The sequence below is a fragment of the Nothobranchius furzeri genome, chromosome 13 (genome assembly GCF_043380555.1).
Source record: "Nothobranchius furzeri strain GRZ-AD chromosome 13, NfurGRZ-RIMD1, whole genome shotgun sequence".
NCBI classification, from domain to species: Eukaryota; Metazoa; Chordata; class Actinopteri; order Cyprinodontiformes; family Nothobranchiidae; genus Nothobranchius; species Nothobranchius furzeri.
In genome coordinates, this window is record NC_091753.1 from 29,958,781 (window position 1) to 29,981,139 (window position 22,359).

Genomic DNA, 22,359 nt, shown 5'->3' on the forward strand with positions numbered 1-22,359 from the left:
ACAATAAGAAAATAAGTTTTGCTTTTCTCTGCTGATGTGGTTAGAGTCCGCGTGGAAAATCATGCTCACATTACAGACGTACAGTACAACTTAGAATTAAAACATCGTAGGAGCTCACAGAGTGAAGAAAATGTGATAGTGGCACCCTCTAGAGGGCAATCTAACACAGAACATATGTTCTTATTCTAAATATAAATGTTAGTGTAACATGCTTAGAGGTCTTCTTGTTAGTGTTGTACCACAGTTTGGCCACAAGATAGCGGTGCAGTTCCTTTAATAAGAAAAAAAATTATTCATTTTATGTAATCCAGCAACACTAATAATGTTTAGTGTATGAAACTAATAAATTAGTTTGACTATGCAACAACATTCACGCTGAATTAGTTTTATTGTGTGTTAGTCACTTTTAAAACCACATGAAACATTAGAAAGTGTTTCACTGTTTTAACCAAACCAATATGGGTCTAAAATACATTAAAGAGCAAGTCATCCTCTACCTGAGTCTAACTCCACTCTCAATTCATGTTTGAAAAATGCAACAAATGCTGTTGCCTGGCAAACCGAGAAGGCGGAGCTGCTAACACATACACACACACACACACACACACACAGGCTCAAGACAGCATTGTGACATCATAATGTACCAGTTTACATCATAGCATACCTCTTAGCCAATAGCGGTGGCAGATTTAAATTAAAATACAATGCAGAGTTTTTACCTGACAATGGCACAACACTGCCAGTTTTAGGCAGAATATTTAAATTTTAACTAAGATGCACTGAAGTTCCAAATTATTGACGACACGTGTCTGCAGCAGGATTAGACACTCGTTTATTTGGTTTATCAGCAAAAAAAAGTTTATTTGGGGATGACTTGCTCTTTAAATAAACCTGCAGAGTTCTCCTCTAGCACTGATTAATCCATCAGTTCCGACTCCATGTTTTTATCTTCTCAGAGATAATTTTAGCCTCAGCACATTTCATGGAGCCCATATGGGATCCAGATGTCCTCATATCCTTAAACGTCCTGTCCGTATTTGCATTTCTCCGAGTGAGTGTTGCTTAAAAAAACACACGAGCTTGTTTTAAACATTTTGTTGAGATTCCCACGTACACGTGCAGATTTAAAGGATACAGAGGGAGAGGGAATTAAAACAGAGACAAGAAACCAGTAAGGACATCAGAAGGTTCTGTCAGAACTCTTAGTCCCATGATTAGTGTGTTGCTCTGTGTGTGAGAGGCTTTATGAGGCTCTAAGCCTCATTAGGACGGTATTAACACATTCCCATTCCTGAATTTCTCTGCATTTAATCCTTTCAGCTTAAAAGACCCAAAGAGAAAAACCAAGTGAGATTTATATTTAGAATTTTGATTCTTTCTGAAAGATTAGAATAGTTGCTATTAATGCTAAATCACATCTATCAATCATAATTGTGCATATTCTGTTTATTCCTGACTTTTTTGTACCAACATTGATGTAAAAGTCTGTGGACATCTGATTGGTCATTTTCACTTTAGCAGTAACAGGAACAATACTTCAGCTCTAGTAACCCTTTTTCTCACAGGAAGAGAGCAGCCTGCACAGCCGTGTTAATAGTCTACAAGAGTTTGGGACTGCCCTGCAAAACTGTGTGCATGGATCACAGACCAGGGATTTGACCTTTACTTCCAAACCTAAGAAAGCACAATGGAATGGATCTGTGCTTCACTGGGGCATCACCTGACTGGAGTTGGTGGATGGTGACTAGCTAAAAGGTTTGTCCTAAACAAAATTCAGAGTACAGATTTATTTCAACTTTGCTTTAACATGCAGGGCATAAAGAAATAGCTGTTAAGTGTGATATCAGATCAGGTCAGTTAAATCAGTCTAAAACGTAAAACATTCCCTATTTCAGCCCAAGATTTGTTTGCTTTCATGTTTCTATTAGTTTTGTGTGACCCAGTTCCAAACGATTCACAAACAGGTCCCAGTCCTTGGCTGAGTGGTTGGGAATGCCAACCCAATAAGACTTTTTAAAGGTATAGCAGAGGACGTTTTTCTTCCGGGTGGGTCATCTGAAAAATTGGTCCGCATAACTGTCGATCATTCTGCTGAAGCTTTCACGCAAGGCTGTTGTTGTGCATGGTCCTTCCTAAGTTATTTTTTACTTTGTGCGCATTCTGTTTATGTGTAGAGCGGCACGCCTTCATTCTTCGCCGTTCTCAAAGAGTTCTTTTGAAAATGGCTGAGGGTCCCAAGGAAAAAAGTGTTTTCAAAGTCTATGATAAAGAGAGAAAGGCCTCCAAAGTGAGAAACAAGACCAGCATTTTTCCGATTACTGCTAATGGGCTCGACACACGGGAGGCGACATCGCCTCTCCTCCATTCATTTTCAATGAGACATGCGGGACAAAGCGATAATCGCGGGTCTCCCTCCTACCAAGCGAAACGCGAAAAACGTGCGTGTGAAAGTTTGCACTCGTGCACGTGTCGTGCACGGACGACCTAGCGACGCGATTCCAGAAAGTTGAAACATTTTCAACTTTTCATCGCTGTCGCTCGGGCGAGGACCAATCAACGGAGGTTTCATTCACTGACCAATGAGCGGACAGGATGCTCCGCACATCTCCGAGCAAACATGAAGGAGAAGTTGATTATTATTATGTTTTATAGTAAAATCAGAAGTAAGATTTCACATAACTCTAGCAGTACCTTGTGAAACATCATATCTACCACTTTACTAACTCTGAACCGCTTAAATAACCTTAATTCCCTCCAACCTGACACAGCCAAACAAAACAACGGAAGTTTCGATTTCGCCATGGAACAGAACGCGTAGACGGCTTTGCCGCTGGCCGCTACCGCGGATCGCCTCCCGTGTGACAGGTAATAAAAGCGACAGCGACAAATTTCGCTGATCGCGGTCGTTTGTCGCCTCCCGTGTGTCGAGCCCATAAAAGTTAGCTGCAACATCGGCAGCTACTTGTAAACAAAGCGTGCACAAGGATTCTCTCTCATGCACATTTTTTCCAAAATGTGGCAAGGGCAGTGTTTCTTGAAATTTAGAAACATCCTCCACCATAACTTTAACGGTGACCTCACCTTAGTGGTTTAAAAAAATTACATAATCACTTACAGAAGAAATCAAGAGTTTTTTTCTCAGACGGCACCATCTGGTGGTGCATTGAGGTGCATCAAGTCGCACCTTAAGCTCCACTCCCTTCTTCCATGATTACTGCTGGAAACAATGCCACTCGTTTGTGAATGTGCGTCCTTGTGAGCACCTGGAGGAACTCTTTCAAGGGGGGAAGTGTTACGATCCTATTCCATTGGGAGAAATTCCACACCCTTCCTTTCAGTAAACAAATTACAGTGCCAGTGCGACTGGAGGATTGGATGCTTGGGATGTCCCAGCCAGCGCCCCTCCACCTCTTCGTTAGCCTGGCTTGTTTACAGCCTGTAAATTACAGGCTGTAATTGCACTGAGTGGCTGCACCTTTGATTGTAGCATAAGCCTTTTCGGCGCAATTTCAAGAGAGATCAGGGTGGTTGCAAAGATCACCTTTGGAGAGCAACCGCCTGTTAGATAGCTGTTTTTACTAAAAATACTCAACAACTTACACCATGTGTCAAGACTTCCTCCTTATGTTGTGGTCCCAAGACATTAGCCGTAACAATTGCTAGCTGGCTAAGAGAGCTAAAACACATTGTCATTGTTCTCATGTTATGCTGTTTATTTGGATATACTGTATATACCGTATTTATATTTTTTAGACTTACGTGTCTATAAGAAATGGTACAAACTCTGCATCTAGATCAAGCCCCCATAATACTGGTATGAAATTGAAGCCAATAAGGAAGTGACAAAAATTGCAGTTCCACCCTCATCCACTAGGGGCTGGTGTCAGAAGCGAGCAAATCCTCATTGACTCCCATGTTAAAAATACCAATTTCAATGCAGAAATAAATATGTTTACAGCCTGGTACCAAAACATGTTTTTTGTTTAAATGATCTAGTTTACACTCATGACAACTTTGAGGGGGGTGAATTTTTTGTCACTCTTCTGTTTAAGTGTAATAAATGCCTAAAATTCTGAATAATTAATGAGCATCAGACCCACGTGACCGCAGAGCTAGCTCCGGGGAAGGCCACAGTCTGAGCCTCGGCCTCGCCTGAAAACTGTTCCACGATTTTCAATCTCTCAACTTAGACCATTAGTTGTAGCGTTTGTGCGTTCTTTTTTGGATATTATTTGTGCAATTGTTGGACAAAACAACTTGCTGTGGTATTAATTGCACTAATAGAGCGTCCAAGGAGTCTCCACTTCATTTTTTCGGTAAGTAAAATTATATTTATGTATTTTGGGTCACTGCCGAGCTGAGCTTAGATTTTAACATGTACTGTTTAACCATGAAATTTAAATGTAATAGGGTAAAACCCAGTGCATTTAACATAATGCTGCACTTTAGAAAATGGGTTGAAATATAACATGTTGGTGGAGCTGGGTTCCGACTATCGGTATGGTCCCCTCCCCGCAACTCGGCGCATCTCTGATCGCCGCAGCGCCTGTCTGCTGCACGGCTGCCGGCTTGTGGAGCTCTCGGGAGACCTCTGTGTTTCAGCCGGTTCTCCCCTCCCCGCAGCTCGGCGCATCTCTGATCGCAGCGGCGCCTGTCTGCTGCACAGGCTGCCGGCTTGTGGAGCTCTCGGATGGAAACCGGTGTTTTCCACCCGGTTCTCCCCAGCGGCAGCTCTGCGCATCTCTGATCTCAGCTACACCTGTCTGCTGCGCGGCTGCCGGCTTGTGAAGCTCTCGGGAGACGTCTGTGTCCCGCCCGGTTTTACCCAGCGGTCAGCCCGGCGTATCTCTGACTCAGAAGCTCCGGTGTTGTGCACAATTAACTCCGATTGTAGCTAGGTTGCTACCTCTGTTAGCTTAGCTCCCACCTCCGCGTTAGCTTTGGGTTAGCTTGTAGCTACATTGCTTCAGTTCGACCAGGTGTCGTCATTTGATCACAGCCTTACAGCCCCACCCTTAGCTCCACCTCTCTTCCCTTTTTTGGAATTGTCTGGGCTTGAAGGAACCTGTGACACGGACAAAATGGCGGTGATGGCCACCTCCCATTTTGACTTAAAAACGTATTATTGGAGCCTATGGACACGCATTGTCCAGTATATATGTCGATGGTCCAGATCAGGACTATTCAATTCCAGGCCTCAAGGGCCAGTATCCAGCACTGCCATTTGAATTGCCCTGGTCTAGCTACTTTTGCAAATGTGCGCATGCGCTGTGATTGGCATTTATATGTAAGCTATTCGCTAATGCTGAGCGGCGCTTAATTAAAAATACATGGGGTTCGACAGGACTGGGGGGAGACTTAGAAAGAAAATTGACCAATTTCTTAAAGTATATCACAGAAGACTGTCACCTTTAAAAAATTATTAAAAATCATATAAATTTTCCTGACCGGGGGGGGGGGGGGGGGGGGGGGAATTCAAGATTGCTGATTTAATTCAAAATATCACATCCATTCACCTTTTTCCAGGTATTGACAAGTAGGCTATCTATCTATCTATCTATCTATCTATCTATCTATCTTCTATCATCTATCTATCTATCTATCTATCTATCTATCTATCTATCTTCTATCATCTATCTATCTATCTATCTATCTATCTATCTATCTATCTATCTATCTATCTATCTATCTATCTATCTATCTATCTAGCTATCTATCTATCTATCTTCTATCTATCTATCTATCTATCTATCTATCTATCTATCTATCTATCTATCTATCTATCTATCTATCTATCTATCATCTATCTATCATCATCTCTCTCACTCTTTCTGTGTGTGTGTATGTGTATGTATGTATATAAATATATATATATATATATATATATATATATATATATACTGTATATATTCAAATTCAATTCAAAAATACTTAATTAATCCCAGAGGGAAATTAGAGTATATATATATATGGAGAGAGAGAGAGAGAGAGAGAGAGAGAGAGAGAGAGAGAGAGAGAGAGAGAGAGAGAGACGCTCCTTAAATGCTTAGAGCCAAACAAATACACCACAACTAAGTGAATCTTGTGTGTGTTTCACCTGCAGGATACAGCTGGTGATGTCAGAGGCTATCTTTGCATGTGGTGTGTCTTCTGTGTTTTCCCCTTGAGGGGTCAGGTTGTGTTCCAGACACGACTCCCACAGGCCCACCAGCGCCTTGCTGTGCCGCTCAATGGAGCCGGTCTCTCTGATGGCTGTGGTGATGCGTGTGATGCAGATCTCCACCACAGCCTGATCGTTGTCGTTGGTCAAATAGTCCTGTTATCCAGCAACAGGAGGCAAAATATATTCAATGACAAACTAAAGTCAAAGCACATTAAATGAATAAAGCATAGAAATTAACAGTGCCAGACAATGTTTTGCATAATTATCAAGTCTTTGTGTGTCCGTTTAGTTCATTTTAAATATCTGCGCTCACCGGTGAGCAGGAGATGTCCTTGATCTGGTCCAGAGCTTGAGAGAGACAGTGCTCGATCTCTGTGTCCTCTAAGGAGAACAGATCTCCTGCTCTGGACAGATCCCTCTGACCCAGCACCTGGCTGAACAGATGGTGCATTCTGACCCGGATGGAGGAGCCCTTCAAGACCAGCTGATGCTGCGTTTATGATCCAGTTTTTGAGAAGCAGTGAAACATGATGCTCCAGGAAAATCTTGGTCCAGATGTCTTTTATGTTTTAAAACATTTAAATAGTTTGAAACATTTGTTGTGTTTCAATCACTAAACAATAGAAGGTCAATTTCAGGGCTATCTTTAGACACTTTGAATCCAGAGATCAGGTACCCTGGAAGTGACCAGTTGGATCCAAACTCTTCTGTCTCTGAGTCCTGTTTCCATTGAGATGAGGTGTATTCTGGAGGTCGGAGTCCTGTAAGAGATGGAAAGCAAAGAAAACTTCAGTGTTCTATCTCAACACACACTGAATAACAGGCTAGTGGATGTTAGTCTAGTCTTTGTGTCAGCTGCGGTGTAGACAGCTGTGCATGCTTCACGATTATTTTCTCAAGGGACTTTTCTCATACTTTTCAACTAACGGAAGCAAAAAACGAATCTAAGTAACTTGTACTGAATATAAACAAGTTTGTGTTTCTACATATTTATCTACATATATCAACACATTTATATGTCTGCATAAACCCTCACAAGTAAAGATTAAATTTTGTATTCGAAGGTGCAATGTTTTGCAGCCAGGAGCACATCCCTTGAAGGAGCACAGGTATTAGCATCACCCGTGAAAATGTATTTGCAGGAAAGAAATGTGTCCCATTTATTGAAGTCTTTTGTCATATGCAATTAATTGTTCAGCCCTTATTCTAACCATACATAACCATCAATACTTAAATCTTCACCTGAGCTCTGATCTTACAATAACACAGCTAGTGTGGCTGAAATGACTAAAGCTGAAAACTGAATATTCAGGTGCGGCAGCACTTTTTACTCATGTGTGATGGAGAGCATCCTGACATGTTCCACAATTGTCTGGAATGGGACTGCTGTGAGGCTGACAAGAAACAAATATTGGTAAAAATACACCAACAGCAGCCACCCTCCTCTAGAGGGCATTTACAGTAGATGCAAATCCAGAGCAAAGACAACAATGGCTAAATAATTAAAAGTTTACCTACTTTTACTTTATTTTCTTTGAAAATGTGAGATATTACATTATTTAAAAAAAACTATTGTCACTCATCATGATTTCAACAACACTTTCCATGTGATAGCTTTATGTGTTTAGGGAAAACTGGAACTTTTATACATTAGCTGCATGCATTTTGAATTTGTAATTTATAGGAAGACTTTGTAACAAAAAAATCATGATAATAATAAATATAGAAATATTGTGCAGCCCTCAAACGACATGAAGACTGTACTGTCTCTATTTTCTGTGCCAATAAATTCTGTTTAGGGTCACTGGGAGCTCGGCTTGGGTAGTATTACTGTATAGCTGGTGTTTAAAAATAGCAACGGTCAGTTCCAATACCGTCATGACAAAAACAGTGCACATAGGAGACAAGGATTAAAAAAAAAAGAAAAAAAGATAAATAAAATAATTTAACAAATAAAACAGAAGCATGAAATTTTCAGTTTTACTTAAATAGTTTAAAAAGTTTTGTCCAACTTTAAAGACACTATAAAGTTTATGAACGTGATGCCATCATGTGACAGCACGGAGATGGCGTGCTGGGAGAAAAATGGCAACTGACTTGATGTCTTAACAACAACACAACTTCTATAGTTTGTGAGTATTTCTGGTTCAAAGCAAAAAGAGAGCAAGTAAACACTGATGAGGTAATTTGAACTAACAAAAGATGACAGCAAAAGACGCACGTCCTGTCGGAACCGCAGAGGAGTGAAACAACAGACTTCTATCTGGAGCCTGTTATCAAAAAAGATGACAATGCGCTTTTCTGGTTGAAAAAAAGCTGCCAGCCTTACCCAGATGTCACGACTAGCACCAAAGTAACCAGGTGTCTGCCACAAGCCCATCAAAGTGGGTTTTCAGCAGTCGGATGTTGACGCCGGAAAAAGTAACCATTGTAGCGTCATGAATGTCCTGTTTTTGACCTAAAGGTCATGATCTGCTGCGTCTGCTCGAGCAGAGACAAAGTCTCTGACACAGGCTAATCTACATGAGATAGTGGCCAAGGTCTTTCATGCACTCTGCTCATCTGAACTGCTTCAACTTTTACAGCTCAAGACGAAGACGAAGAACTCTTTTGATAAATACATAATCAAACAACTTTGTTATTACCAATAATAATGTGAGCCCAATGTTCAATCAATCTGTGAAATGACAATGTTATTACTTGATATTATAATCCTGTGATCAGTAGTATTTTACAAGTAATTATAATCTTGGACATTTGCACTAGACACTGATGACACGTAATGCTAAAGTCACACGACACATTTACTTTTGTCTAATCCAATCAGAGCCTTCGTTTCTGACGGAGGCGTGGCTTTCTGTGGTGTTTGTATAAACCCTCTTTTGCATGTCAAATTCTAATTCGCCAGTAAACCAAAATATGACAATTATAAAAACTATCCCACGCCACCTTTTCTTTAGTTCAAAGCGTTCTAGAGAAGTCTCGGACAGGCCATCTGGACTTCCTCTTCAGCCAAAAGAACCTTGACAAGCTGGATAAATCTGTTGCAAGTTACACCTGACCACAACGGTTCCTTCAGAATAAAAGCTGAACCTCATGACCCCTTCAGGGTCTCGCTGACGCCAATAACCTGTCATGGCCTGGAAGCATTCCAAGACTAGTTTGGTCGGCACCGCTGCTTTTCTACCGGCTTCGGTTCCAAGGAGGGTCCAAGAGGACCTCGAAATTCTGGATCTAAATAGAGGCTTTCCCTGGGGTATGTAGACCGACAGATGGCGTTTCATGTGTGTTATAAATCTCCTACTCCTACTCTCCTACTGGAAGCATCAGCGACCATGAAAAGAAAAAGGGACATTTTGTCCTTTTTTGCCGCTGTTAATAAAGAACAGCATAGACAGAGAGAGGATGAAAGTCACGAGGGAGCTGAGAAGCAGGATGAAAGAGAGAAGGAGGAGTTGGTTGGAGAGGAACAAGAGAGGTCAGAGACTGTCCATCCTGAGAGTGAGGAGGAAGATGTAGGCTGTGAGGAAGAGAGAGAGGAGCAAAAAGAGGGACATCTTCTGTCATGTGCACCGTGAACACTATCGTCAGGTTTGTGGGTGCTGAACAACCCCTCTGTGATTGCAGCTCATATTGTGTGTAAAATGCATTTGAGGCATGCTGACTCTGGACCAAAATTTCTGTTGTTTATATTTAATAAATATATAAAATAAGACTCTGAATTAACTAATTATGACTTTTATCCTCATGCTAACATTTATTTTCTTTCAGATATCAGCAAGTGTAAGGATGACCCACCTACTCAGCATCATTTGAGGACATTTCCAGTGACATTAATAAGAGACAGAAGACGCAGCTTTCAGCCAAGCTGGTATGGAAGTCATCCTTGGGTTGAATATTCTGTTACTATGGACTCTACTTATTGTCATACATGCAGACATTTTAGCCCACCAAGTAGCGCAGGAAGTGTGTTTCACTCATTATGTGGATTTGGGAACTGGAAAAAAGCAACTGAGAGAGGAGGGAGGTTTTCAGTACATGCAAAGTACTTTTGTTACAGCTTTATATAATGCTGCTCTGTGTGTGTGTGTGTGTGTGTGTGTGTGTGTGTGTGTGTGTGTGTGTGTGTGTGTGTGTGTGTGTGTGTGTGTGTGTGTGTGTGTGTGGACTACAAAAAGCACTGCGCTAAGAAATTGTATTGTGCACATATTTTATTTGTATGGATGTTTATTTTTCATACGTACAGTACATGTAATCTTCAAATAAAGTCACAAACTATCAAAATCAACTAGAATTATTTTTTTACTCAAGTCTCATGTTGCGGTGAAGCATTCAGAATTGTTATCTGAGTACCATAAAAACATGCCTGTTTTACTTTCACAAGTAAACCATTACTGCATTCGCTGTAATAGTTTACTTGTTCATTGTTTTTTATTATGAATTTATTTGAATCTTATTTTAGTAAAATACAGCTGTAAAAGATCATAGATGAAAAGAGTAAAGGAAATTTTTTGATAAATTTGATCCCCAAAATATAGTAAAGATAGATGTAAAAAAGAAGAGAACAAAAAAGTGAGTAGTTTCACAGTACTAGGAATTTCCTTTGGTAAAATTGTGCACAGGCACAAAATCAGTCATATGGCGGAGACAAAAAAGAATTTTGATATTGCCCTATTTTTTCCCTTTTTTTTTTTCTTGCGACCCCATGAAAAATACTGGCCCCACTGTGGCCCCCCTGGAAAATTTGGTCTAGAACCGCCCCTGCTTGTGGAGAAGGCGCTGACGAGTTTAATAGAATTTCTTCGACTTCGTTTGAAGTGGTTTGTACAACAGGAGGAGTTTGGCAAGCTAGAATTCGATATAAAATCTCATCATTTGCAGCTAATTCACCCATTTCTGAAAGTCCACTCAGATCGAACCAGTCCGGTAGCACATCACCATTTTCAGTCGTATGGCTCATGATACAAAGATAGAAAACCTACTATAAACTTGATGAATGAAAAAAAAAATCCTCGGTCCTCTTTTAATCCTCACAGGTTAATGTAGTGTCCTCTTTTAATCCTCACAAAGACAACATCTGCCACGATGTTGACGAGGCCATAGCTGATTTGAAGAAGAAGATACGCCATTTTCATTCAGTTTGTTCTTTGAAGATGAGTGAGCCGGCAATTCCTCCTCCGACGTAATTCTGGATGGATAAATAGAGAGAGTATGAGCGAATCATCATCTTTTAATAAAAACTTTATTTAACACTTTATTTCTGATCACTTACCGGGTCTCTGTGTGGCGGCGGGGGGAGGGTGTGGCGCGGAGTCCTCGTCGCTGGTTATCGACGGCTGTTCTGGATGGAGAAAAAGAGAAAGAGTATGAACGAATCATCATCTTTTAATAAAAACTTTATTAAACACTTTATTCTGATCACTTACCGGGTCTCTGTGTAGCAGCGGTGGGACGGCGCAGCGCAGCGTGTTGATCGTTGGTCACCGGATGCTGATCTGGCTGCGATGCCACCCCCTCGTCACAGTGTCGATGTGTGTGTGGGATAAAGTCTTGACTTGCTGCGTATTGCTGTGATGGGTGGTCCTGATAGTGTGCGCTCCCTTCCTGCCCTTCTGGGAAATAAAATATTTCTCAGCTGAAAGGGACGTTATTAAATTACGTATAAAAACTCACTTACAGAGTTTATTCAAAGCTCTGTCCAGCTGACTGAACGCATCTTATGGGGACGGTGGGGGTGGGGGTGGCGGCGTGCGTTCTAACTGAGAAAGAGGAATTTCCTCCCATTCGCTCTCCGATGAAGCAACAATTGCGGCTAAAAACAAAAAGATTAGATGTCGGTAGATTGATAAAACATTGGAAAGTGGTGTCTGAGTAAACTTCCCTGACATCGCTGTGCGCTCCAGATAATGGTTCCGGCAGGGTTTTTAACATTGCATTTATAAGTCTTTTTTTTTTTTTATCTTGAATGGGAACGACGCGATTGGTTGAAGGTGATGTTGAAAACACTTTCGAAAACATCACAAAGAATTCTATTACCATTGTTTGTGTCTGCCATTTGATTTGTGTGTGTGTGTGCGTGTGTGTGTGTGTGTGTGTGTGTGTGTGTGTGTGTGTGTGTGTGTGTGTGTGTGTGTGTGTGTGTGTGTGTGTGTGTGTGTGTTGCCCTGTGATGGACTGGCAAAGTGTTAAGGGGGTACCTTCAGGCGCGCAGATAGGGTGGGGGACGGGGGGTATCTGTCCCCCCCAGACTCAGATCGACCCCGATCCGTCCCCTCCAACTAAGGCCAGAAAGAAAACAAAATCGGAGGTTAAGCGTTTGAAGCTCCTTTTTCCAATTACATTGAATGCAGCATGTCGTAAACAAACACCGACTCCAGAGGCGCCAAAGTGGTTGCTGCTAGGACGCAGGATGAAGCGAAAAAGGCAAGCAATGATTACTGCGTATTTAAAAAAGACCAACAGTGTAAGTAGGCGGGACCGATCTGTCTGTTTATGCACGTTGATTCTAGTTTCAGTACGTTGTTGTCAGTGTTGGGACTTAATCGTTATAAGCGCCAAAGCCTCATTGCTGACTTTAACAAGTCTCATCTACAAATATGATCCCTCATGAAGTTACTACTTTACACCAGAAGATAGTGGAGATGTGGAACCTTCAGAATGAGCAAAGTTTTGGAGTTTTTAGAGTTTGAAAACTGCCTCCCGCCTAGAGGCTCCCAGTCGGGGAGAGGAGGAGATGCGCGCAACATGAAGAGAGCAAATATTAGATAAAACGTTTAATTGCCGGCAGGTCTGGTCTTTGTTGACTGATCACTTTGTCTGGTAATGACTGACTCTGATTATGAAGCAGAATATTGACTCTGATGAAGAAATTCACTCATCCAGCCGGGAAGATTGGCGCTGCTGCAGCATCAGACAGCTGGTGCTGCACGAGAGGTGTGTGGAGTTTACAAGCTCCAAACGTTGGGATTGATGTTGGTTTAACCTTTTCTGGGACGTGATGGATGTAGAAATGATGGTACAAACACTGCTAACGTGACAGATGTAACGACAATGTGAAAGAAATGCCGTAAAAAGGGGCAGATGCTGATGCGTTATGTATGGAAGTCAAGTGTGCCACATAATCGGAAAAAAAAAGTAAAATATAAAATTTAAAAAGAGATTTATATATTTATATATAAATAAAAACTTTCCAAGTAATGAAAATTTCTAAATAACGTAAAAATACGAAGGAACATTTGTTGGTCAGGCTGAAAAGTTTGGGAACTACTGCTCTAAGTGATGAGTGAATATTGTTTCTTATTATATTTTATGTGCAGTTTTTTAGGGCTTTTATGTTTTCTGTAAAGTTTGGTATGCTGAAAATCATTTAATGTTTTGCAAAAAGCATGAGGTTCCTACTGGTACAAGCCAGAGGCAAGGGACCAAAGCAACAAAACAACCGTAAACACAGAGGAGATGAAGAGGTTTATCTGTAAAACACACACATATGCACACAGATTTATCTTTCATGAACAGAAATAGACTGTGTACAACTGGATTTTTTTTGTCATTGTGTCACAAAAAAATACATTTTTTACAGAAAGTGACATTTGTTATGTTTTTATTCTAAGCTTCAACATTATAAACCTTTTGTTCACTGACCTTTTAGATTTTTTAATTCACCTTTCTTCCAGTATAGGAACAACAAAAGCATACTAACAGTATCTTCTTCATTTTAATCTAAAGAAATAAGATTCAACGATACTAAAAATCCTTAAAACGCCGTGAAATCATACAGTAATAAAAAAATGAAGAATTTTCTAGGCAGACTCCAGTATAATTTGGGGAAGATTCTAACTGTATTAAAACAATTCAAACTCAAAAGCTGGCTGTCACAGAAAAAGTCAGAAAGTTATAAGTTTTTGGCAAACTGAAATGACAAATCTGTACTTTTATATTTTTTTTTTTTTTGCCAATACCGATATTAATATATATGATGTTAGTCATTTTTTAACATCTCGGAATTGGTCTGATTCAAAAAAAATTTTGAAAAACAGGCCGATATTAACAACCAATATTTTTTTCCATCTTGTTTTTGTTTGTGTTACCATTTCAAGCAATCTGTAGGTATCGGTTTTCGACCATAACAGTGATATTAATATCGGAATCGGCCCAGAATTTCCTATCGGTGCATCACTACATTTAAGGTTATAAATTTGTCACAAATTTAAAAAATACCCCTTTAATACTGTGAATAAAACAGATGATAGCATAGAAAATATTACGAAATAAGATGTATTACCGTTCAAGGATAGGAGTGGAAATGAGAGTCACGCAGACTCTTTTAGACTGACAGAAAGACTGCAGACTAGAGAACCTGGGTCACAAAAAGCCAGAGATGGGATAGTGTTACAATGTCCTGAATTCCTGATGTAAGCTACAGACAGCTGGTCTATACTGCGATGCCATTATTTCACTTGCATGTTCACCAGCACACATGTGAACACCTCTGTTACCAGCAAAAAGAGCAGCTGTGTATCCACGAGCTGCATTTACACTGTTCTCAATACGTCACTGAACACCTGAGTTGCTTATTACTAGTGTGTGTGTGTGTGTGTGCGTGCGTGTGTGTGTGTGTGTGTGTGTGTGTGTGTGTGTGTGTGTGTGTGTGTGTGTGTGTGTGTGTGTGTGTGTGTGTGTGTGTGTGTGTCTGGGCTTGAGGAATTTCAGTTCTTCAACAATCAGCGAGTTACTATTAATCACCAAGCTACGCCTCAGCAGGCTTAGGAATGTAGTCTTTAAACATGCACCATGCACGCACAAACACACACACACACACTCGCATGCATGCACACACACACACACGCACTTTCCATCATTTCAGAAGACATTTCATGTGCTTAAATGTATTTCCTGGACATTTATTTCACAACCGTCTCTCCAATCTACTTCACGCCGAGCCGTGACTGTTCTCTACATTAATGGTTCAGCCTGAACTTAAGAGTCTCCCTTTACTTTGACAACTTCCTTTTATGTCTCATGAAGAGCGGTAGCTCTTTTCACGTCACTGTGTACGCACAGCTATCACAGTTACAGGTGTATTTTTCACTATGTACAGCATACTTGTCATTTGTTATTGCTCTATCCAGTGAGCTGCAGCTGTACCGTAGACAATCTGCAGAAGCGCTGTGTGGGCCGATGGGTGAGGATCAATGGGGGGTGCAAGCAACGACAGCATTACAGGCTACGTGAGGACAAAGTGACCAAAGGGCCTCTCACTTTCTTGCGTCCACCGCCATCTTTGCTGAGCCCACTTTGAGAGAAAACACTGACTCTTTTGTATGACCTGGAAGACAGACCTCCCCTCCCTCCTTTCGTCACCCACCTCCCCCCTCCTCCTGTTTCTCTGCTCAGTGGGCCCCATCTCTCTGTGTAATGTGCACCTACTCAGCCCGCAAGACATCGCACACACAAACTTTTGAAAAGAGCTGAGTGAACGAGTGAAAATGGAATCAAGAGAAAAACTGCATTCCACAGATTTCTCAATGCTTCAACAACAGAAGTGTATATTTAGTTGGAGCGTTTTTTCTTTCTTTGATCTGTTTTCGTGGCAAATATTCATGTGTATTTGTAGGAGGTAAAACAGTCTAACTAAACTCTGGAAAGGACCTCCTCTAAGCCTTGTCCACACACATAGCAGGGTATCTCACAAAACCCAGATGCTTTTCTATGATCTGGCCTGACATCCACAGCATCAAAAACGATTCTATCAAAAACCTCTGACCAAAGTGAACATTTGCAAATATTTAGTTTGCTTGAGGACATAAATAACAGGGGTTTAGCACTCTACAAGCTCCATCACTGCTCTATGAAGAGGACCACAGGTGATGAACGATTTTAAGGACAGCTATTAGGAAACCACTGCTGCCTACAAGTTGGCATGCCTATGAATGTGGTCAGGTGTGGATGGATGTTTTTCTAACAAGAGGTGGTGTGGACCCTAGTTTTTGTTTCTACATGGAAGGGGGAGGATGTTCGGTTTGACAAAAACTCTGCTATGTGTTTACAAGTAGAGGAGGGATTATCAAACTCAAAACATCACCGTAAAAAATCTGTATCCTCCAAATGTTTTTTTCAACCCACAGAAAGTAAAATCCTCAGTTCCATGTTTCAGCAATCCATTCTGGCTCCCTCACCTTGATGAGTTGAGCAGAATCAGCCATCTCTACAGCAGCTGGTGATCCAGTCGACACCACCTCCTCACTCCTAGTGGCTCATATCAAATCCTCCGCATCCTTCCCGCTAGTCAGGCTGAATTCGCTACCAACCTCACCTTTGCAGCTATTCTGACTGGTGCCTCCTCATCACCCCTTTTGGGCCGGATCACAGCCTCTACATCCTCCTCTCCAGTGAACAAAATTAAATCATCCATCCCCGCTGCAGCTGTTCCATAAGTGCCACCTCGTCACTACTGGTGGGCAAAAGCTCCACGCCCTCTTCTTCTGTGGGTCAGTCGAACCCTTCTACTCCTCCTCTGTCTTGTCCTGTGTCCTCTGTCTCCCTAGTCCTTTCTATGTTTTCTTCCCTCACCTGTTAATCTCTGTTTATTTCTCAGGTTTAACGAAGTTTCTCTTACCTGCCCACTTATCTTCTCCCAGTCACCGTCAGCTTTTCACTCCCCCAGAATCCTCAGCCCTTCTGCAAATGAGTCCTGCAGATGAGAACAACATTCTGGACATCCACACAGATGACCAGAGCATGTCAGGAGATGATCATTTCTTGGCGGCTCAGTGTGCGTCTCTAACCGTCACCACTGCCTCTCTGGTAAGCCAGAACAACCTCTCCTTTATCCCTCTCTGCTGCCGTGCTGCTGAGAAACTAGACGTGGAGTGGCCCTCTCCTCCGCTGGCTCAACCAACTGCCCATGCTCTCGGACTTTTGTGACAGAACTAAGGTCCTCCTGGAACAAGTCGCTGTCCACACACACTACTGTGCCTGTTTTTGCTCAGTATGTAGACCTCAAGGGCACCGAGAAGGCTGTAATGGTTGGTCTCCCCTCAATGGAAGCATCTCTGGCAGCGTGGCTGGCACCATCACACAACCTGGGTTTGAGTGGCTCTACAGCCTTGCCGTCTAAGCAATACAGATTCTCAGCATCCCAGCTAGAAAAAATCTATCATGCTTGGCGACCACCTGAGTTCAGCTCCCATGCTACAGACATACCAAGCCATGTGCCGGTCAGAACTGGGCAACCATGTGCCACCTGATAGGCCCCTGACCCCTCTCCTGAACGAGATTCGAGTAGAAGCAGACTACATTCCCCAGACATCCAGCTGTGCAGCACTTTCATTGGGGAGGGTAATGGCATCAAAGGTGGCAGCCCAAAGACATCTGTGGCTAACCCTCTCAAACGTCTTGGACAGAGACAGGGCCGTGTATTTGGACGAACCAGTGTCTACTGAGGGGCTTTTTGGGAAGTCCTTGGACATTTTACAGGCAAAGTTTGAGCTCCGGAAGAAGCAAACCAAGGCGCTACGATGCATCATTCCCAGATGGGATGCCAGAAGAAGGACCTGTATGAGCTCATGAAAACCAATGGCTACCCCACCACCAACTAAGAGGGTAACAATTCCTGCAGCCATTGGGGATGTTCCTCAGCAATCACAGTCCTAGTAACAAGCTCCTTGACAGTCTGCCTAGAGCAGACCTGGGCATTTTACGGCCCGCGGGCCACATCCGGCCCTTTGGTTGACTTTGACCGGCCCGCGTAAGGTTAATTGGAAATTACAAAATAAATGTATTTTCTCATTTTACCTCATGCATGGGCTAAGGCTGCATTGCTTTTATTTTGAAGTTGTTTTTTACGTGCACAATGACGCAATACGTATAGCAACAAGTGCCCGCGGTTGACATGGTGATTGTAGCCTGAGAAATGTCCGCTCATGCAAAAAAAAAAAAAAAAAAAAAAAAAAAGAAAGATGCCGAATGCAGGATTTTCAACAAAAATTGGACTGCTAAGTATTTTTTTTACTGAAGTCGGAGGTAAAGCCGTGTGTTTGGTTTGCGGGGAGGAGATTGCCGTGTTTAAGGACTACAATTTGAGTCGGCATTACGACAAGAAACACTCGGAAAAATACAAGAACTTGTCTGATGCTGAGAGCTGAGAGGGCACGGACATCCGAAGCTTTGCTTGCAAAGTTGCAAAAGCAGCAAGGCTGTTTTACTAAGCTTCACACATCCAGGGATGCAGCAGCCAGGACCAGCTTTGTGATATCCCACAAAATAGCTAAAAACAGCAAGCCGTTTTCGGAGGGAGAGTTTGTCAAAGAGTGCATGGTGGACTCTGCCGCACTAATATGCCCTGAAAAAAAAAGGCGCATTTGAGCAAATCCCGCTGTCCAGGCGAACCGTGACCAGGAGGATCGAGGACATTGCGGGGAACCTGGAGCTTCAGCTGCAACGTGAAGTGGCAAGTTTTGACTTTTTCTCATTAGACGGGAGCTGTGATGTCCGCGACACAGCCCAGCTGCTCGTATTTGTCCGGGGATAACGGACTTCAAGCTCACAGAGGAGCGGGCAGCAATGCGGTGGATGAAAGGGACAACGACAGGGAGTGATCTTTTTACAGAGGTAAATGCGTGCACGGACACTCTGGGATTGAAATGGGAGAGACTGTCAGGTGTCACAACAGACGGTTGTCCAAATCTTAAGCCGGGCGTACACTGTGCGACTTTTTCACTTTTTTGAGCCGATTTTCCAGTCGTGCGAGAATCCACGACATCGGGGCGAGTTTTGCGCCGAGCGGTCGTGTAGTGTACAGGGGGTTACGAGAGGCGATTAACACCACGTGACCAGCTACCGATCAGCAGTCGTGAGGTCGCAGGGACTTCTGGTGTGTTTAATATTTCGCTCGTCCCTCGTGAGGGTATCGCACTGTTGAAGCGGCGCTGTGAGCAGCTGCGACCCAAAAAGTATCAGAACCGCTCACGGCGCATGCGCGCGCAATCCTGCATCAACGCCGGTCGCTCGCTATTTCCCTAATAACACACGCTGTTCGTTTTTGTTTCTACACGTTTTTTTTACTCACAAAGATTGTCAAGAAAGCGTGTTTGTCGTGTTCATGTCAAATTAAACTGATCACAAAACACAGATTTACTTTCTTTATTTCGTTTTCCTCATCCAACCCCCATAAATCCCTGTGTGTCCTCCAGCAGCACTCCCGAAGGACAACAGGCAAAACAAGACAAAAAACTCTGACGTGTTGAGTAAAAACTGCTATTTTTAGCACATTTTTAGGGCCGACGTGTTGCTACCAGACGTACAGTGTGAGCAGTCAGGTCGCATCCGAGAACTGGGTCGTACAGTGTGAGCACACGACTCGTGAGATCTGCTCTGCGAGGAAGTCGTACAGTTTGAGCTGAAGCTGAGTGCTGCGAGTGAAAAAGTTGCACAGTGTACGTCCGGCTTTACATGGAAAAATGTCGGACTTTTGAAACGCATGCAAGATAAAGTGACAGAAATCGATGCAGATCAAAAATAGGTGTTTTTGCATTGAATTATACACCAACATGTGTTGTGCAAGTCAGTGCTAAAAATCAACCATGTTACTGATGTTGTTACTAAAATAATAAACTTCATCAGGGCGCGGGCGATGGATCACAGACAGTTTGTGGCTCTTTTGGAGGACTCCACACAGCTGTCAGCTGGCTCAGCCTGGGGAAAGTGCTGAAGAGGGTTTGGGACTTGAAAGCAGAGATTCAGGATCTCTGCTGGATTTCTACTCTTCTCTTAAGGAGGAGAACTTTCCAAACCTGAGGAGACATGCTCAGAAGATGTTGGTTCTCTTCGGCTCTACCTACATTTGTGAACAAACATTTTCAATGATGAAGTTTACAAAATCCAGGTATAGATCCTCTCTCACTGATGATCATTAGTCAGCTGTGCTTCGCTTCTCCACCTCAGACATCCAACCTGACTTTGATGCACTCGTTAAAGCCCAGCAGAGACTAGATTTCTCTCACTGAATAAGAAAAAAATCACTTAAAAACACAAAATAAGGTGTTTGGACCACAAATGTAGGCAACTAGCAGTGAACTGGGACACTTTTTTTAAACCTCTTTCTCAAGATCACAGTTCAGTGATTTTATTTTACAGACAATACTGTGTGTCTGTAGAATGCTAAGAACCTCTTTCCAACAATATTTGAAACTCAGAATGTGTTTTGGAGTGAATGTGACTGAAACTGTTAACTAATATAAGTCACAAATGTTTAACAAAAACCAAATGTGCACACTTTGTTTACCATTGCCTTGGGAAATTTGAATAAATCACATTTTTGTAAGACAACCTCACTTTTTCCTTTTTGCTCATTTATAACATATAGTCTAATCTTACCAGCTTGAAGAAACAATGGTATTTACTGCTTTTTATAAAGAAATACCATTAATATTATGCATAATTGACTTCAGCCTTTTGGCCTGGCCCTCCACAATATTTTCTATTTCTCATGTGGCCCCATGGAAAAAATAATTGCCCACCCCTGGCCTAGAGCAAAGGCCCACCCCCAAACTTCAAGCAAGATTCTTCATCTTGACGGGAGAAGACACACTTGTCCTAGCAATGAACCATCTCTGTTTGGACCTCTGGAGCACCTCTGTTTGCTCCGTGGTCCATCCTGCCTTCAGAGCATGCAGTTCATGTGTTCAGAGGCCCCAGCCCCAAGTAGTGCTGCATTCCCCATGCACACTCAAGCATTTTTTCTCCATAGCACACAACTGTTTGTTCTGTGAAAAATGTGTAATAAAGAGAAAACAAACAAACAAACAAAAAAGTCAGTCGTATCATGGAGCATCTCGCTCACTGGTGCGCATGTGCCCCATCCCCATGTGTAGAGAAAACAGTTGCTGTGGCTTACCGGTTACATAAGTCCACCAAGCTTCCACTCAGTTCTACACACAACCGTGCGAATCGAAGCAGCAACCGTTTTGAGAGAAGAAATAAATACCCTATTGGTGAAGGGAGCAATATGTGTGGTCCCAGCTTCGGAAACGAACAAAGGTAGTACAGCCGTTACTTTGTGGTTCTGAATAAAGGAGGTGAACTGCATCCCATTCTAGACCTAAGAATGCTAAACAAGCACCTCCACATGTACAAGGTCAAAATAATGACTTTGAGACAACTATTGAATGTTGTTGGTCCAGGCAACTGGTTTGCAACGATCAATCTCACGGAAGCTTACTTCCATGTGGTGATACATCTAGAACACAGGCAGTTCCTACCATTTGCTTTGAGGGCATCATCTAAGAATACCTTCAGCTGTTTGTGTGTTTTGCCAATCGAACCAGAGGTAAAATTCTGTCCAGACAGAGACTCTCCATCTGGGTGGTGGAGGCCATTTCTCTTGCTTACGTCAGCAAGGGTCTCAGTTTACCTCAGGGAGTGAGAGTTCACTCAACTAGAGGTGTGACTGCATCCTGGGCCCTTTTCAGAGGGGTCCCAGTGAGCGACCTCTGTGCTGCTGCCAGCTGGTGTTCACCACACACTTTTACCCGGTTTTACTGTCTGGATGTGACTGCCATTTCAATGGCTCACTCTGTTCTGTCTGCTGGATCTCAAGGCTCACATTAAAGTATCGCCTTTTGGGCTCAATTTTCTATGGCTGCTCTGCACGGCGTGTATATATGTCCCATACTATGTGTGTTGTACTGAGTGAATTGACTGAAAGGGAATGTTGAGTTATGCATATAAATACTGTTCCCTGAAGGAGAGGAACAAACACCTTCATTGCACTGATGTTCAGCTAAGCTCGGTGAAGACTGGTTATCAAACTGAAGCATGATGACGTGTGAGCAGGGTATTTATAAGCAGGTGGACCCTGCCCCCTACATCACACGTCATGTGGCCTAAAGGCGTGATTAAAGGTGTCTTTAGTCAGACGACGCGAGGGCATGATATCCCATACCACATGTGTTGTATCTCGTTCCTCTCCTTCAGGGAACAGTAGTTTTCTGCATAACTCATCGTTATTTTGCATTCTCTCCCAGCCTTTTGGTTCATGGTAATTTCCTTGTAGCAGTTTTATTTAGTTCATTTCTTAAGCCCTTTTTACAAGACACACCGGCAAATCGGCGTAATATTATTGCAACGTGTGTCTTATAAACGTGCCATGCCGGGGTGGCGTTGCGCGAATTTTGCGGCATTCGTTCCGCCTCGCTTGG

The 22,359-nt window shown here is 42.5% G+C and overlaps 1 protein-coding gene across 3 annotated transcripts in view; it reads right to left on the reverse strand.

The window, feature by feature from the left end:
• The window catches only part of veph1 (ventricular zone expressed PH domain-containing 1), a 125,057-nt gene that overhangs the window by 96,071 nt on the left and 6,627 nt on the right, over positions 1–22,359 (reverse strand). For 2 of the 3 annotated variants that reach the window (XM_015951820.3, XM_070543477.1), the window contains exons 2-3: positions 6,477–6,924; positions 6,098–6,316 (exon numbers count right to left, since the gene is read on the reverse strand). In XM_015951820.3, coding sequence (XP_015807306.3) covers positions 6,098–6,316; positions 6,477–6,614 — 357 coding nt within the window. In that variant the 5' untranslated portion in view covers positions 6,615–6,924. Of the gene's footprint in view, positions 1–6,097; positions 6,317–6,476; positions 6,925–16,778; positions 17,718–22,359 lie in introns of those variants that run through there. The other variant, XM_015951821.3, reaches the window with a different exon arrangement.